The 19,525-nt window shown below is 43.0% G+C and overlaps 1 protein-coding gene across 2 annotated transcripts in view; it reads right to left on the bottom strand.

Annotated features, from left to right (window-relative positions):
* smurf1 (SMAD specific E3 ubiquitin protein ligase 1) overlaps window positions 1-18,835 on the bottom strand; it is a 210,704-nt gene extending 191,869 nt beyond the window's left edge. For both annotated transcript variants that reach the window (XM_072480930.1, XM_072480931.1), the window contains exon 1: window positions 18,566-18,835. In XM_072480930.1, the coding sequence (XP_072337031.1) occupies window positions 18,566-18,620 (55 nt within the window). In that variant the 5' untranslated portion in view covers window positions 18,621-18,835. The remainder of the gene's footprint in view (window positions 1-18,565) is intronic.
* Window positions 18,836-19,525: the final 690 nt, after the last annotated feature.

Below are 19,525 nucleotides of genomic sequence, written 5' to 3'. Positions count from 1 at the left end.
TGCGGGTTTCCCGGCAGCCTTCATGCCCTGCGGGATCTACCCAAGTTCCATGAGGCTTCGGAGTCAGAATCAAGCCCAAAAGGGGCACGACCAAATGGCACGACTTCGGCGAGCTTACCCAGGATCTACCAGCCTCCCAGGATCTATCAGCCTCCCCAGCGAGGACACAGCTGGGCGCTGTTGAGTACTGGTCCACAAAAACGGCATCCGGGGCGTTTCCTGGGCCTAGGTAGTCAGGGTCAGTGCAGTATGGCTCCCTGGCCTTTCCCCTGGAATGTGGGCACCTTTGCACTGCCCAGCTATGTGCACTGCCATCCTGGTACTCCCAAGATGTTTGGATGGAACTGCCAAGTTGACAGGAGGATTGCCTGGGTGCCAGTGCAAGGGTGCCCGGGTGGCACTGCCAAGGGTCAGGGGCCATGGGTGGCTCTGCCATGAAAGGAGGGTGGGGGGGTTGAATGGTGGGGGTGCATGGCAGATAAGTAGGGGCCTCTGGGTGGGGGTCCTGGAAAAGGGGGGGCCTGAAGAGGGGAGACCTCCAGGGACCCCATAGCAGGGTGTCCTCACTTGGGGAAGGGGGAGTGGGTTAAGTGCCTATGTGTGTGGGGGTGACATTGTCCATGAGTGAGGATTGTGGGGGACCCACAAGCTCACTTAGAGATCGGGGCACCCTTTCAAAATCATGGCCTGATCTCAGAGTTCAGCTTCCCAGTGCTAAAAAAAATTCCAAGTGTGGCCTAAACCAGTGAGAAACTCCCCAGGGCCCAAAAAAGTGACTAAGTGTCATTGGATAGCGGTGGGGAACTTGGTGGTAGAGCCGGCGGGAAAATCCCTGGAAAACCCGCTACAAATGAACTTGGAAATTTTTCCATTGAATTCCACCCTTTGAAGCAGCACTTCAAGGAAGTTTGCATTTTTCCATTCTGCTAATTCCAAATCCATATTTTCATTGCCTTCATATTATCAATTGTAGTAATTTTAGAGGCTAGACAGTAAGAATAAAGCATTTAAAATTTTTCAAGCACTGGAGAAATTATAGCAGCAATCTAACAAATTCTGATAAATTCAAAATTAGGACACAAATGAATAAGCCCAACATTAGTTTATGAAATTAAATGAAATCGCTTGTCACAAGTAGACTTCAATGAAGTTACTGTGAAAAGCCCCTAGTCGCCACATTCCGGCGCTTGTTCGGGGAGGCTGTTACGGGAATTGAACCGTGCTGCTGGCCTGCCTTGGCCTGCTTTCAAAGCCAGCGATTTAGCCCTGTGCTAAACAGCCCCAATAACACCAGAAATGTTAGAAACCAATAACACATTAACTAGGTGCAACATCATCATTGTAGTCATAGTGATGCAAACATTTGATGTTCTTCATTTTCACTTAATTTTAGGAACACAGGAGCAGGATTAGACCATTTGGCATACTGAGCCTGCTACAACATTCAAATCTATTCATATACTTCAATTATATTAATGTAGACTGTGACAGTAATAATTTAAAGAACACAGAGAAAGGAAAAGCGTTTCTGAAGTGTGTTCAAGAGAATTTTCTTGATCAGTATGTTTCCGGTCCAATGAGGAAGGAGGCCTTGCTGGACTTGGTTCTGGAGAATTAGGTTAAACGTTTCATGCACCAGTTGGGGAACATTTAGGGAACAGTGATCATAGTATCATACAGTTTAGGTTATCCAGGGAAAAGGACAAGGAGCAATCTAAAGTAAAATTACTAGACCCGAGGAGGACCAATTTCAGTGGGACGAGATAAGATCTGTCCCAGGTCTCGATTAGCAGGTAAAACTATTATAGAACAATAGGGTGCCTTTTAAAAGGAGATAACTTGGGTACAGCTGAGCTACATTCCCATTGGGGGGGGGGGGGGGGGGGGGGAGAATAGGACAAACAAATTCAGAGTTCCCTGGATATTAGACAAGCAGTTTGACAGCTTGCAGGGCTTGAGAGAAGGGATGGTGGAGTCAAGGTTCTGCACCATCAGCGTACATACGGAGACTGATGTTGTATTTGTAAAACATGTAGATGACAAACCAAGGATAGAATGTCCAAAGATCCCATAGGCAATAGTGCAGGCGTAGGAAGAGAAAACATTGCAAGGAATTCTCAGGTGACAGCAGCACAAACCAGTTCAGTGATCTTATGAAGGAATGAGAGATGGGTGTCATAGTTTTCAAAAGTAAGAAGTCTTACAACACCAGGTTAAAGTCCAACAGGTTTGTTTCAAATCACTGGCTTTCGGAGCACTGCTTCTTCACCTGAGGAAGGAGCAGTGCTCCAAAAGCTAGTGATTCGAAACAAACCTGTTGGACTTTAACATTGTGTTGTAAGACTTCTTACTGTGCTCACCCCAGTCCAACGCCGGCATCTCCACATCATAGTTTTCAAAAACAAAGGAGCTCTCACCAAGATCACTACTATCCCCTAAGCCAGCTCTGACTATCTTGGAATAAGTTTGGTTTTAGTGAGCAAGAGAAGGAAGGGAAACAGAGGCAGCTGAATAGATAATCCCAATCTTATTAACAAAGAAGCCCATGAGCTTCTTGCACATCACTGGAGGCAAGGATAGTAGGGGCGTGCATGAAAGAGGAATTTATAGAGATGGTTGCAAAAAGTTGGGTGTTTTATCTTTGCATTCTAAGATGTTCCTGAAATAGTGGGCAGTTTTGGCAGAAGACAGCAAAGCCCTGATCTAACTTTTGTAAACAATGGCAAGACGGGTAAATATACAATTAACAAAAAGTACTGGAAGTGCTGTGCAATTTAACTTCTTTAAAACTATACCATCCTGATGAAAAAGCTCCCAATATTGTAATACAGTTGATTCCAACAAATGTGAAAATGGATTCATTAAAATTCATCTCCACCACGGCGCCGAGGTCCCAGGTTCGATCCCGGCTCTGGATCATTTTCCGTGTGGTGTTTGCACATTCTCCCCGTGTTTGTGAGGGTTTCGTCCCCACAACCCAAAAGATGTGCAATCTAGGTGGATTGGCTACGTTAAATTGACCCTTAATTAGAAAAAATGAATTCGGTACTCTAAATTTATAAACCAAAAAAAAAATTCATCTCCATATCAGCAGCTCATTTAGAATGGGGTTGGGAGAAGAAAATTAAAACATGTAAACTACTTGCATCCTTAATTTTGTTGAGCACTGACAAACTGGCATGTAGGAGTATAATGTAGCGCATCTCTTCTTACTTCACCAAGTTCTTTTCTCCTTCTCAATTCTTTCTGGAATTCTATCAGCTCTGGCAGTCCTACACTACTCCATTCAAATACCATTCGCACATCAGCCTAGATGATGAATACTGTTATTAAGCATCATCGTTAAACACATCCATTTCCACCCAGCATTCACAATGCATTGTTTCAGGGGACAGCACTTGGGAGAAAGAACACGTGGCCAAGCATATTTCTCTTCCCTAACCCACTATGTCAAGACCAAATGTTATCAACTACTGCTCAAACAATAGTCAGTAAACATAATGGAGAATACCTTATACAATATTCCATATAGCTTAGTGCTGTACCGCAGTGGGAATTGAGAGGCTGATGTAGCTCATTAATACAGTATTCACTCAGAATCACGTTGTGTTCCTTCACAGTAACAGTCAGAAACTAAATGAGATTAATATTCTTAAATCAACTTTAAAAAACTAACAGAAACATGATTTTCAACCATTTGATTAAAGGTGAGACTCTCACTCAACTTTTTTCTCTGAATTAGATGCAAGTCTATTCAAATTTAACATCGAAAGGATTGAACCCAGAACTTTTTGTTCAGATGTGAAACAAATAAAAATAACCTGCTTTTGCAAGTTCGAGCAGAAAGTGCAATTTACAATTTGAGAGAAGAGAGCGAAAATCAATTAAAAATTTCCGACTGCTGAGAATGCAAACAATATGGAGCCAGAGGAAACTCACCAGAATGGTTCCAGGTGTGGGAAGATTGAAGTTACAATAATAATCACTTATTGTCACAAGTAGGCTTCAATGAAGTTACTGTGAAAAGCCCCTAGTGGCCACATTCCGACGCCTGTTCGGGGAGGCTGGTACGGGAATTGAACCTGCGCTGCTGGCTGTGTTCCGCATTACAAGCCAACGATTTAGCCCAATGTGCTAAACCAGCCCCTGCAGTCAGGTCAGGTCAGAAAGGTTAGGTGAGAAAGGCTGGGCATGTTTCCCTTGAAGCAAAGGAGAGATTTGATAAATGCATACAAGATTAAGACGGGCTTAGATAAGGTAGACAATGAAAAGCGCTACCCATTAGCTGATGGTACAGGGACAAGAGGACACAGATATAAGATTCTGGGAAAGAGATGCTGAGGGAATGTGAGGAAAAGCCTTTCTACACAGTGAGTGGTCATGGCCTGGAACTTGCTGACCACGTTAATCTGAACAGCACAATAGTCAAAGCTCCCTACCAGTATCCAAACAAGCTGAAGGTTGGATGCCCAGTGCAGAAACCACCGTGATTCTCGAGATATGGATAAGCAAAACCTAAGTCCATGAGCAGCATCAGCTGGACCATAAAAGAGCATTAGTTAAATTTGCACAATTTTTCACTTATAGAAGATCATAAACCAATGAAATGCCTGTGATGAGGTTTTCAAAATAAAAATGTCAATTATTATTGCCGTGAAATCTCAGTTTACAGATCTGAAATATACATGAAAATAAAGTGGGCAAGAATATTGGCAAACGATGAAGTGGAACATTTAAAATGTGTTCAACAAGACAGCAGGAAAAATATTTTCCACCAAAAAGGCTGTAGAGGCTGGATCATTAAGAATGTTCATGGCTGATAGTACGATTCCGAACCAGATCCCAATAGTTGCAAGGATAATGGACAGAAACCCCAATATTCTATTTAATTTGTGAGGAAAGGATACTATGCTCCAGGAATGACTCCATGCACAAATTGGGATATGTTATATTAAAACAAACTTTATTACTAACACAGTATTACTCAAACTTAAACAACATGCAAGAAAATAGTTTAGTTTACAATTATCAGGGAAGCAATTTTTAACAATTAAACAAAACACTCCTATCTGCCAGCTTTTATCTGCAATCAAGCAAAGCCCATCTCAGGTCAAAATCCCTTTTAAATACAGTTAGCAAACACAGATTTCATTTTAAATGACTGATGGGAGAGAGGGAGAGAGAGAAAACTGGTCAAGAAACAGCCTGCAGCTTCTTTACTGTCTCAGACTACTGTTTAACCTGCAAGCCTTTGGTAAAAAGCTCCTGTCCTGTTCACAGGAAAATCGATAACTCACTGTTTTGAGAAGCTGCTGGTTTGTTCATATATTTTTAACAGAACTCCAAACTGAAACTCAACATCTGATTGCTTCAGACCCTAGCTCCTTGTATTAACTACATCATCTTATTGTGGCTTATCACAATGGACACTATCTACTGGCCATGTCCCGCCGGAATCGGGATGGTACAGGAAGGTATTTGTCCTTATATCCTTTGATCCCTTTTGCACCACAAGCTATATCTAATACAATCTTGAAATATCACAATGTTTTCTCCTCAGCTACCTTTTGTGGCAGTGAATTCCACAGATTCACCACTCTCTGGGTGGAGAAATTCTCCTCACCTCAGTCCTAAAAGGTTTACCCCTTATCCTCAAACTATGACCCTTATTACTAGACCCCCCCACCATCGGGAACATTCTTTCTTAATCTACCCGGTCTAATACTGTTAGAATTTTATGTGTCCATGGGATCCCCTCCCTGACTCTTCTAAACTCTAATGAATATAATCCTAATCAATTTAGTCTCTCCTCATATGATATTGGGGGGAGAAATATGGCAGGAAAGTGGAGTTCAGGATTATCATATCAGATCAATCATGATCGCATTGAATGGCACAGCAGACTCGAAAGGCTTACTTCTGTTCCTATGTCTTATGGTCTTACTGAATAGCCCAAACTAAACACGAGTAAGAGAGACTCAATGGATCAATTGAACACTACAGTAAATACATAGATGCAGACAGTGCATGATAATAATAATCGCTTATTGTCACAAGTGGGTTTCAATGAAGTTACTGTGAAAAGCCCCTAGTCGGCACATTCCGGCGCCTGTTTGAGGAGGCTGTACAGGAATTTCATTTCGGTATTTACCAGGAACTAGATATGACATTGAATAACGAGATAACCAATGAGATGAATGCATTTAAAATAAAAAAGTGATGTGTTGAACAAACTAAACACTCAAAGTTGAAGTCGTCACTGGGCTGAATGGATTGCATCCATGCATTTTCAGATAATCCAGGAAAGGAACAGCAGAAGCAATGCTCCACATGTTTCTAATTCTTCAGAAATACGATGCCAGACAATTGGCAAAAACCTAATGTAATTCCTGTATTTAAGATCAAGATGGAACATACCCAAGGATTATAGACCACTGATCAACATTATGGTAGGGAAAATAATTGAACCCTTACTAAAGAAAAGAATAAAAGAACATCCAGATAAATAAAATATTTACTCAGCAGCATGGATTTCAAAAGAGAAAATTCCGTTTGATCAACCTTATCGAATTTGAGGCAGTCATATGGAGTTGACAATGCTGAAGCAGTCAACATAATTTATCTAGATTTACAAAAAGCCTATAACGTGCTCCATAATAGACTAATGAGTAAGATCAGAGGATATGGAGTCAAGGGGTAGGTAGCAAAATAGGTTGCTCGATGGCTTCAAGACAGAAAGCAGGGAGTAGGAATCAATGATAGTACATGTGAGTGGCGGGTAGGAAGTAACAATAACAATCTTTATGAGTGCAACAAGTAGGCTTACATTAACACTGCAAAGTAGTGCTCCACAAGGATCTTTGTTGGGGGCCACTGGTGTTCACAATTTACCTCAACAATTTGGACGTTGGAATCAAAGGCCACAAATTTCTACATGTATGGATAACACATATTGGTGGTGATGGGCTCAATACGGAGGATGACTGCGATCAATTAGGGGAGGTTATTATTATATTTGTAGAATGGGCAAATAATTGGCAAATGAAGTTAAGTGCAGATAATGTGAGGTGGTGATTTTGATGGGAAGAAGAGAGGTCACATATTACCAGCAGCGCAGTAGCACAGTGGTTAGCACAGTTGCTTCACAGCTCCAGGGTCCCAGGTTCGATTCCCAGCTTGGGTCACTGTCTGTGCAGAGCCTGCACGTTCTCCCCGTGTCTGCGTGAGTTTCCTCCGCGTGCTCCGGTTTCCTCCCACAGTCCAACGGTGTGCAGGTTAAGTGGATTGGCCATGATAAATTGTCCTTAGTGTCCAAAAAGATTGGATGGGGTTCCTGGGATAGGGTGGGCCTAAGTGGAGTGCTCTTTCCAAGCGCCAGTGCAGACTCGATGGGCCGAATGGCCTCCTTCTGCACTGTAAATTCTATGATTCTATGATTACTTGGAAAGTTCAAGTCTAAGTTGTCTGGCGGAACAAAGGGATCTTGGAGTACAAAAAAAACAATCGCTAAAAGTTGCACCACAGGTTTAGCAAGGCCATAACACACGCAAACCAAGCACTCGGCTTTATTTCTAGAGTTACAGAATTGAAAGTACAGAAGTTCTGCAAAATCTATATTGATCATTGGTTGGGCCAAATAATCAGCACGCAGTTCTGTTCGCCATATTATAAAAAGGATAGAGATGCATTGGAGAGGGTGCAGAGAGGTTTTACATGGATAATACCAGTAATGTGTGGGTACATATAATCAGGAAATGATTGGCAGACTGAGTCTCTTTTCTCTTGAAAAAAGAAGGGTTAGGAGGTGAGTTAATAATGGTCTTTAAAGCTTCGAACGGTTTTGATAGAGTGGGTAGACAGAGAATGTGTCCCCTTGGTGGAAAAGCATAACTAGAGACCATCAATACAAGATAGTCACCGAGAATTTCAACAGGGAATTCAGAACAAGCTTCTTTATTCAAAGGAGTAGTGAGAAAGTGAAACTAGCTATAACAGGGAGTGGTTAAAGCGAGTAGCATAGACACATTCAAGGGGAAGGCAGACAACCTTGAGGAAGAAGGAACAGAGGGTTCCAATTAATAGATTTAGATGAGGAAAAGGGAGAGCAGGCTTGAGGGGAGCTCGCTTTGGCAAAAAGTCAACCAGACTCGAAACGTTAGCTCCGTTCTCTCCACAGATACGGTCAGACATACGGAGAATGTACAGAATTTTGTTTTTGTTGTGGAGGGGAGCAGCTGGGACTGATTGGACCGAACGGCCTGTTTATGTGCCACATATGCCATGTAAGGTTGAGTCTGAAAATAGTGTTGTTGTTGCAAGATGTGAGTGGATCGTGAGGTCAGGTATTACAGACGGAAGATGGAAGGACGCAATAAGTGGGCCTTTGTAGGTCTAACAGAGGCCAATCGCAAGGCTGAAAAGAGAAAGCTTCACCTGCAGACAAAACTCAACGAAGCATGCAAGATTCATTTCTGATTATAGAATTACATTTGTAAAGTATCTTTAAAAGATTTCAAGGCACCTTACGGTGTTATAAAAGAAAATTTGGTGCCAACCCAGAGTGAAATCAGGTCTGCTGACCAAATACTTTTCCAATGAGGTAGATTTAAAGAAAGAAAGAGTGGAAGAATGACAGAAATTCAAGAGGTTAGGGCCAAAGCAAAGCTGATTTTATATAGAGTCATTTTAACTGCAGATCAGAACTCTATCATACTGGCTTGAATAATAATTCAACCCTGGTCCCAGCAGTGAAAGGAAAGTTTCTAACCCACAAATGAGCATTTCTTAACCCAAGAAATACAACACATATGCAATGGAATGTAGAAGAGAATAGAGATTTGCATTGATGGATTTACAAAAAAAGATGGAAGGAGGCTTAGTCATAGAATTTACAGTGCAGAAGGAGGCCATTCGGCCCATCGAGTCTGCACCGGCTCTTGGAAAGAGCACCCTACCCAAGGTCAACACCTCCACCCTATCCCCAACACTAAGGGCAATTTTGGACACCAAGGGCAATTTATCATGGCCAATCCACCTAACCTGCACATCTTTGGACTGTGGGAGGAAACCGGAGCACCCGGAGGAAACCCACGCACACACGGGGAGGATGTGCAGACTCCGCACAGACAGTGACCCAAGCCGGAATCGAACCTGGGACCCTGGAGCTGTGAAGCAATTGTGCTATCCACAAAGCTACCGTGCTGCCCCACGGTATGCACGGTTGAATGAAGCATAAACACTGGAGTAGACTAGTTGGGTCGAATGGCCTGTTTCTGTACTGTATATCCAATGTAGGTTGAGTGTGAAGATGTGAGAAACTGACAAAGTACACATTGATAAACCAAAGTTATCCCGTGTTGATGCAGGCATTGGGAACTATTTGGAGGATGAGAATTCAGGAATTAAATAGTCAGATCTCTGTCCCATAGCTTTGTGATTACTCACTGAGACTAAGTAAAAGTCCACCAATCTGTCCTCACTTTGAACAGCATGATCATGGCCATGGCACACATCATCAAAATCCTATAGGCATCATCCTTGACGAGGATGAATAGCTAAACTTATGACTTTTCAAAGTCTTCCCACCATTTACAAGATTCACGTGAGAAACATATGGGAGTACTCACCACGCACTGGATAAATACAACCTCAGCAGTACTTGAGAAGTTTGACACCATCCAGAATAAAGAAGTTCATTTGATTAGCACCTTTGCATTTGAACTCAGTATCCATGGTCCTATTGCAGCTACAATCTACAAGTTGCATGAACTGGCCAACGTTACCACAGGGGCTAAGTTGACTCAAGATGGTCTATCACGTTATCAGGGCAATTTGGGATGGGTTACAGTCCAAAAACAAATAAGTATGGCATGAAATAAGATATGAACAGGGATGCCATCTGATGATGGTTATTAAGTTCAACAGAAATAGCTTTTCTTCTGCAAAACATTATTATTTTTTTTAATTAAAAGATTCAAATTACCAAAATAAAACAATGAGGAAATAGAAAGTAAGATCTGTGGCAGACAACTTGAAAATTAACTGACAGCAGGTGCGATGTTCACTTTGATCTTCTATATGTAATTTCTTTTGAGGAATGGACAATACATGGCATGCAATTTGCTTTGGAATACGATGTTATCTTTTGCAAATTAAACTAAATTATAGTGTTAGCTAAAACAAAACATCAAAAAGCTTTATAACAAGAATTGAGAAGTTCGATCAAATCAGAAAATGCTGATGAATTCAACTTCACTGAACCAAAAGGAGTGAAAGTCAAAGTTGAAGCAGAAATCCTTACTTGTAAGACTTAATTGTTTATCTCCTGCCATAGCAATCAGATTTTGTCCAAAACAGTAAATATAGCTTAAATGTATTAACAAGTCAACATAAACACAAAAAGCTTCAGAGTTCATGTAGTCCCACATAATACATTTAGCGCTGACATTTAAGTAAAAGGTTAGCAATATTACCTAAAAAAAATTAGAAAAGAGCTGACAACCAATATCCTGGGGGGGGGAAATTTGCTAATGCTCTTCGGGAGGGTTTAAAATAGTTCAGCAGGGGCTTGGGAACCTGAATTGTAGCTCCAGTATACAGGAGGTTGAGAGTAGTGAGGTCATGAGTAAGGTTTCAAAGTTGCAGGAGTGTACCGGCAGGCAGGAAGATGGTTTAAAGTGTGTCTTCTTCAATGACAGGAGCATCCGGAATAAGGTGGGTGAACTTGCGGCATGGGTTGGTACCTGGGACTTCGATGTTGTGGCCATTTCGGAGACATGGATAGAGCAGGGACAGAAATGGTTGTTGCAGGTGCCGGGGTTTAGATATTTCAGTAAGCTCAGGGAATGTGGTAAAAGAGGGGGAGGGGTGGCATTGTTAGTCACGGACAATATTACGGTGGTAGAAAGGACGTTTGATGAGGACTCGTCTACTGAGGTAGTATGGGCTGAGGTTAGAAACAGGAAAGGAGAGGTCACCCTGTTAGGGGTTTTCTATAGGCCTCTGAAAAGTTCCAGAGATGTAGAGGACAGGATTGCAAAGATGATTCTGGATAGGAGCGAAAACAACAAGGTAGTTGTTATGGGGGACTTTAACTTTCCAAATATTGACTGGAAACGCTATAGTTCGAGTACTTTAGATGGGTCCGTTTTTGTCCAATGTGTGCAGGAGGGTTCCCTGACACAGTATGTAGATAGGCCAACGGGAGGCAAGGCCATATTGGATTTGGTACTGGGTAATGAACCAGGACAGGTGTTAGATTTGGAGGTAGGTGAGCACTTTGGTGACAGTGACCACAATTCAATTACGTTTACTTTAGTGATGGAAAAGGATAGGTATATACCGCAGGGCACGAGTTATATCTGGGGGAAAGGCAATTATGATGCGATGAGGCAAGACTGAGGATGCATCGGGTGGAGAGGAAAACTTCAGGGGATGGGCAGAATGGAAATGTGGAGCTTGTTCAAGGAACAGCTACTGCGTGTCCTTGATAAGTATGTACCTGTCAGGCAGGGAGGAAGTGGTCGAGCAAGGGAACCGTGGTTTACTAAAGCAGTCGAAACACTTGTCAAGAGGAAGAAGGAGGCTTATGTAAAGATGAGACATGAAGGTTCAGTTAGGGCGCTCGAGAGTTACAAGTTAGCTAGGAAGGACCTAAAGAGAGAGCTAAGAAGAGCCTGGAGGGGACATGAGAAGTCTTTGGCAGGTAGGATCAAGGATAACCCTAAAGCTTTCTATAGATATGTCAGGAATAAAAGAATGACTAGGGTAAGAGTAGGGCCAGTCAAGGACAGTAGTGGGAAGTTGTGCTTGGAGTCCGAGGAGATAGGAGAGGTGCTAAATGAATATTTTTCGTCAGTATTCACACAGGAAAAAGACAATGTTATCGAGGAGAATACTGAGATTCAGGCTACTAGACTAGAAGGGCTTGAGGTTCATAAGGAGGAGGTGATAGCAATTCTGGGAAGTGTGAAAAAGATAAGGCCCCTGGGCCAGATGGGATTTATCCTAGGATTCTCTGGGAAGCTAGGGAGGAGATTGCTGAGCCTTTGGCTTTGATCTTTAAGTCATCTTTGTCTACAGGAATAGTGCCAGAAGACTGGAGGATAGCAAATGTTGTCCCCTTGTTCAAGAAGGGAAGCAGAGACAACCCCGGTAACTATAGACCAGTGAGCCTTACTTCTGTTGTGGGCAAAATCTTGGAAAGGTTTATAAGAGATAGGATGAATAATCATCTGGAAAGGAATAATTTGATTAGAGATAGTCAACACGGTTTTGTGAAGGGTAGGTCGTACCTCACAAACCTTGTTGAGTTCTTTGAGAAGGTGACCAAACAGGTGGATTTCAGTAAAGCAGTTGATGTGGTGTATCTGGATTTCAGTAAAGCGTTTGAGAAGGTTCCCCACGGTAGGCTACTGCAGAAAATACGGAGGCATGGGATTCAGGGTGATTTAGCAGTTTGGATCAGAAATTGGCGAGCGAAAGAAGACAAAGGGTGGTGGTTGATGGGAAATGTTCAGACTGGAGTCCAGTTACTAGTGGTGTACCACAAGGATCTGTTTTGGGGCCACTGCTGTTCGTCATTTTTATAAATGACCTAGAGGAGGGCGTAGAAGGATGGGTGAGTAAATTTGCAGATGACACTAAAGTTGGTGGAGTTGTGGACAGTGCGGAAGGATGTTACAAGTTACAGAGGGACATAGATAAGCTGCAGCGCTGGGCTGAGAGGTGGCAAATGGAGTTTAATGCAGAAAAGTGTGAGGTGATTCATTTTGGAATGAATAACAGGAAGACAGAGTACTGGGCTAATGGTAAAATTCTTGGCAGTGTGGATGAGCAGAGATCTCGGTATCCATGTACATAGATCCCTGAAAGTTGCCACCCAGGTTGAGAGGGTTGTTAAGGAGGCGTACGGTGTGTTAGCTTTTATTGGTAGAGGGATTGAGTTTTGGAGCCATGAGGTCATGTTGTAGCTGTACAAAACTCTGCTGCGGCCGCATTTGGAGTATTGCGTGCAATTCTGGTCGCCACATTATCGGAAGGATGTGGAAGCATTGGAACGGGTGCAGAGGAGATTTACCAGAATGTTGCCTGGTATGGAGGGAAGACCTTATGAGGAATGGCTGAGTGACTTGAGGCTGTTTACGGTAGAGAGAAGAAGGTTAAGAGGTGACTTAATTGAGGCATACAAGATGATCAGAGGATTGGATAGGGTGGACAGTGAGAGCCTTTTCCCTCAGATGGTGATGTCTAGCATGAGGGGATATGGCTTTAAATTGAGGGGAGATAGATATAAGACAGATGTCAAAGGTAGGTTCTTTACTCAGAGAGTAGTAAGGGCGTGGAATGCCCTGCCGGCACCAGTAGTGGACTCGCCAACACTAAGGGTATTCAAATGGAGATTGGATAGACATATGGACGATAAGGGAATAGTGTAGATGGGCTTTAGAGTGGTTTCACAGGTCGGCGCAACATCGAAGGCCGAAGGGCCTGTACTGCGCTGAAATGTTCTATGTTCTAACACAAACAATGATTTTATCCTAGACTTGTTGAAAACAGGAAAATTTATTTGACAGGTGTTGAGAAACACAAATTTTAGAGACAGTCACCGCTTGCATCTCCTACAATCCAGTGTATATTTCATCCGAGTCACTGGTCATTACAATTATTGATTGTGATATCACAGAAAACATGTGATTGACTGGTGAATATTTGGCTCATTTATCTTCAAAATTCATTAGAAATTGTGAAGTTTTATTAGTTGCAGTAAGGTTTAATGGCAATAGTAAAGGTTATTGGGAGTAGCAATGTTAATTAATTATAAATTAAGATAAATTAATTAACACATAACAAAGATGGCAGGGCAAGATGTGTTGCAACCACAGAATGTGGAAGTTCCTGGACATCAGGGTTAACCAGGGCAATCTCATTTGCAATAAGTATCTGTGGCTTGAGCTTAGAATCACTGAGTTTGAGGCGGAGTTGTTGACAAGGTGATGCGTCAGGAGGGGGAAGGTTATCTCGACACGATGTACCATGAGGCAGTCACACCGCTTCGATAGAGTCGTATGATTTGGTCAATGGTTAGGTTCAGGAGGCGCGACTGCGAATATGGCAGGTATGAGGACCAATAAGTTAGAAGTGGAGGAGCCTCAGCCTTGACAATTCTTCATTAGGTTTGAGGTCCTTGCAGTCTGTATGGAAAACAGTGGTTGCTGCAGGATGGTTGAGCAAACTGACCATGGCACCATGATACAAGTCATTCAAGCTTGGTGACAGTATTGTCTGGAGGATAGACATTTCTCGGAGACTGAGAGTGCGAGTCCAGATGGCGGTATTGTCTGTCCAGTGCCAGGGTCCAGAACATCTGCAAGAGGAGCTTGCAGTGGGGAGGGGGAGGTTCCAGTGGTGGTGGTCCACATAGGTACCGCCGGCATAGGCGGAACTAGGAAAGAGAGATTCTTGTGGGGGAATATGAGCAGCTAGGGGCTAAATTAAAAGGCAGAATCTCAAAGATCATAATCACTGGATTACTACCCGAGCCACGGGAAAATTAGCACAGTGTAAATCAGATTAGAGTGTCAAATTTATGGCTCAAAGAATGGCATGGGAGAATTGGTTGCGATTCATGGGGATTTGAACTGTGCTGGCACGAGTGTCCTAGCGAGTCATATAACTAGGGTGGTTGAGATTCAAATTAAACAGTGAGGTCAAGAGATCAAGTCTGGGATGTGATAAATTAAGTAGTGAGGACAAAGCAAAAGAGCAAGGTTGGATAAGGGAAATGATGACCAGAGCATGGAAAGACGACACGGGGGTACAAACCTAAGAGTACATCAACAGATAAGGCTAGAGGTACACAAAAAAGTAAAATGACAGAACTAAAGGCTCTATCGCAACGCATGTAGCATTTATGACAAAATAGATGAATTGACAGCGCAAATATAAATAAATATGTAAATATGTATGATCCGATGGCCATTACAGAAACATGGCTACAGGATGAAAAGACTGGGGCCTCAATATTAAAGGTACGTGGCATTTAGGAAGGACAGGAAAGTAGGAAAGGTGGTAGCGTAGTTCTGTTAATTAAGGATGACATTGATACAATAGAGATAGATGACCTGAGTTCTGGAGATCAAGATGTAGAATCAGTTTGGGTAAAGATGGGAACGAGTAAAGATCAGTCACTTGTGAGTGCGGTTTATAGGTCCTCTCACAGCAGTCACGCTGTAGGACAGGGTATGCAGGAAGATATAATGGGGGCTTTTGAGTAGGATGCAGTGATACTCATGGACAATTTCAATCTACATATAGATTGGTCAAATCAGATTGGCAAAGGTAGCCTGGATGAAGAGTTCATATTATTTTCAGGACAGTTTCCTCGAATAGCATGTCTTAGCACCAACCAGAGAGCAGGTAATACTATATATCGTACTATGTAATGAGACAGAGTTAATTAATGGCCTCCTAGTGAAGCCCCCTTGGTAGCAGTGAAATATTACTGACTTTCACATTCAGTTTGAGAAGAGTGGATCCAAGACTCGTGTTTTAAACTTAAATAAGAGCAATTAAGAGGGCATGAAGACAGAGTTGGCGAAAGTGAACTGGGAAATTAGGTTAAGGGATAGGTCAGCAGAGATGCAGTGGCAGACATTTAAGGAGATATTTCAGAATACTCAGAATAGATACATTCCAGTGAGAAAGAAAGACTGTAGGGGAAAGGTGCATTGGCGTGGCTAGCTAAGGAAGTTAAAGATGGCATCAAAATGACAAAAATCTATAATTCTGCAAAGATGAGTGGCAGGTCAGAAGATTTGACAGGAAATGAAATTCAAAAATTACAAAAGATGAATAAGGAGGATAGTATGAAAAAAAACTAGCTAGAAATATGAAAACAGATAGAGTTTCTTCAGGAATTTTAAAAAGAAAAAAAAAGTAAAGTGAGTGTTAGTCCTCTGGAAAGTGAGAATGGGAAATTAATAATGGAAAAATAGGAAATGGCAGATGAAGTGAACAGGTATTTTGCATGTCTGCACTTCAGAGGATACAAAAAACATTCCAGAAATAATTATAAACCAGGAGGTAAAAGGGAGGGAATCACCAGTGAAACAGTACTGAGAAAATTATTAGAATTAAAAAGCTAATAAGTCCCCAGGTAGAACATACTGTGCAGAAGGAGGCCATTTGGCCCATCGAGTCTGCACCGACTCATTTAAACCTCACCTCCACCCCATCCCCATAACCCAATAACCCCGCCTAACTTTTTTTGGTCACTAAGGGCAATTTTGCATGGCCAATCCACCTAACCTGCACGATTTTGGACTGTGGGTGGAAACCGGAGCACCCGGAGGAAACCCACGCAGACACGGGAGAACATGCAAACTCCGCACAGAGAGTGGCCCAGCCGGGAATCGAACCTGGGACCCTGGCGCTGTGAAGCCACAGTGCTATCCACTTGTGCTACCGTGCTGCCCTGACTGCCTTCATGCTAGGATCTTAAAAATGGCTGCTGAGATAAATGCACTGGTTTTAATTTTCCAAAATTCCCTAGTTTCTGGAAAGGTCCCATCAAATTGGAAAATAGTGAATGTGAATCCTCTATTAAAGAGGGAGGCAGAAAGCAGGAAACTACAGGTCAGTTGGCTGAACATCTGTTGTAGGGAAATTGTTGGAATCGATTATCAAGGTTATAATGGGGCACTTAGAAACTCTAAAAGTAATCAAGCAGAGTCAACGTGGTTTTCTGAAAGGGAAATCAGGTTTGACTAATTTATTGGAGTTCTTTGAGAAAATAACAAGGAACGTGGATAAAGGGAAACCTGAGGATGTTCTCTACTTAGATTTTCAGTGGACATTTGACAAGGTCCCACATTAAAGATTACTACATAAAATAAAAATACATGGTGCAGGGGGTTATAGATTAGCATGGATAGGGGATGGATTAGGCAACAGGACCCAGATATAGGACATAAATAGCTATTTTCCAGTTTGGTAAGATGTACAAAGTGGAGTGCCACAGAATCAGTTCTGGGACATCAACTATTTACAATTTATATCAATGTCTTGGATGAAGGGACTAAATGTATGTTGCTAAATTTGCTGATGTCACAAAGATTGGTAGGAAAATAAACTGTGAAGAGGACGTAAAGAGTCTGCAAAGGGACACAGGTGGGTTAAGCAAATGTTTGGCAGATGGCATATAATAGAAAAGCAGCATATTATTTAAATGGAGAGACTGCAGAACTTTAGGTACAGAGGAATCTGGGTGTCCTGGTACACAAATCAGGCAAACGATTAGGAAAGCAAATGGAATGTTGTCATTTGTTGCAAGGGGAATTAAATATAAAGGTGGGGATGTTTTGCTATAGTTGTACTGGCATTGGCGAGACCACATCAAGAGTACCGTGAACATTTTTGTACTCCTGATAAAAGGAAGGATATAAATGCATCAGAAGCAGTTCAGAGAGGGTTCACTTGACTGAGAACTGGGATGGGGGTGTTATCTTACAAGGAAAGATCAGTTAGGCTGGGCCTATATCTGTTGGTATCAAGAAGCTTGAGAAGTGATCTTATTGAAACATATACGAACCTGAGGGAACTTGACAGAGAATGCTGAAAAAATGTTTCCCCTTGTGGAGAGACTAGAACTAGGGGACAGTTTAAAAAAAGGGATCTCCCATTTAAGACAGATGAGAAGAATTTTTTTCTGCAGTTCATGAATCTTTCGAACTCTCTTCGCCCAGAGAATGCTGGATGCAGGGTCAATTAATTGTTTTAAGGCAGTTGTAGATAGATTCTTGACTAACGAGGGAGTAAAAGCTTGTGGTGAGGTAGGCTGAATGTGGAGTTAAGGCCAGAATCAAATTGACCATGATCTTGTTGAATGGCAGACCATGCGCGAGGAGACAAATTGCATGCTTCGGCACCCAATTTGTATTATCGATATTAATTCTAGTGTGTGAAATGAATGCCACGGACTTTAAAAGTCTGCTGGTTAAACATTTTACTTGCTTGCTATCTTACCATGAAACAGAAAATCTATAAAATTAAACCAATAAAAATAAAAAGGACTGTACTTTAAGCCTCAATACATTTGACAGTTTGAAGTGCAAGTTTACATCTAGAAAAGGGGGGGGGGAAACACTGGGTGCCCTTTAAGTTCTCCAAATCTCATTTCCCACACACACTGGAGGTTAAAAACGCGGTTGCGCAACAAGAGGAACAAGGCTGCACATTTCCCAATCGCGGTGCAGTTGGTTTTGTGTGCATATTGTAAACGATGAGCCAGCCTTGAGCGAGATGGACATTTCCACCCCCATCAATGGCTGACTGACAGGAAGTGGCCAGCGCGCATGCGCCGCCAGTGGCTCGGGTCCCCTTGTCTGGGCTGAGGGAGAAGCCGCCGCCGCCAACCCGGCACCGAGCAACTCAAACAAACAACCAGGGCGCCGCTTTCACAAAGTCCCTGTTCCTTCTCCACCTCCGCCCCGGTGTCGCCAACCTCCGCGGCTCTGTTCGCAGCCGAAATTATCTCAAACATTTGCCCGAACTGAACTTCTTTTACCTGTCAGCCGGATTTTAATGCTTGACCCGTTCCGTCGAGCTCCGGGATTCGACATTACTTAGAAAAAATCCCCTTTTTCACAGCAGGTTGGTCCTTTCCTGCACGCTAGTCGTAAAAATATATATTCACAGAGAGAGAGTTGGATTTCTTTCGCTTTCTTTTAGGAAGTAAGTAATTAATAAAGCGGGCTAAACGCACTCCCGGGGGCCCCCCGACACCATCCAGCGTTCGCACGAGACACAACTGACGGCGGCGGCGGCAGCAGCAGCAGCGCGCGCACCCGCAGAGAGCCGCGGCGGCGCGCTGACGTCAGGAGACCCGCGCACAGCGGTGGCGCGCGGGCCTGACGCCGCCGTGCATACGCGCGGACTCCCCTTCCCAGCGTTACCCGGATGGCCGCGTCGTTGTGGTTCAGCCTGAAGCTCAGAGAGAGCCCAAAACATTTACCCTTTTTACACTTGGCAACGGCCCACCTTAAAAACTCTCACTTAGCCTGGCTCTCACCCTTTCCTGACGAATCATAGAGGGAGTTGTCAAGTCAAAGTGCCCTTTTATCAGAGGGAGACGACTAATGAGAATATGGACCGCATCATAAATAAGATTTAAATAAAAAATATTTCCAATGTCCCAGTGCCTGCAGAGCCCACAAGTTGTGGCAGGCCTCAAGTCTAAGGTGACAGTGGACGAGAGCCCATCAGGGATGTAGGCAGTCACATTCCCCCAGGGCCTCTGTATGGTTGGCGGTAAATTGCAGAAAGGTTTAATCGCCCCTTCCCCACTCCGCCCCAGAAAATAATCTGGAACAGAATTCTTATTTCCCCGTTCTACTGTTTTTTTCCCCCTTCTGGGACGAGAGGGCACAGATTTAAAGTGATTTGCAAAAGAAGCAAACGCGATGTGAGAAAAATATTTTTCCACACAGCGTGGTTGAGGTCTGGAATGCACTGACTGGAAGCGTGG

This window comes from Scyliorhinus torazame, chromosome 17, assembly GCF_047496885.1.
Source record: "Scyliorhinus torazame isolate Kashiwa2021f chromosome 17, sScyTor2.1, whole genome shotgun sequence".
NCBI classification, from domain to species: domain Eukaryota; kingdom Metazoa; phylum Chordata; class Chondrichthyes; order Carcharhiniformes; family Scyliorhinidae; genus Scyliorhinus; species Scyliorhinus torazame.
The sequence above is the reverse complement of the archived record's forward strand: the minus strand, read 5'-3'. Positions and strand labels throughout refer to the sequence as shown.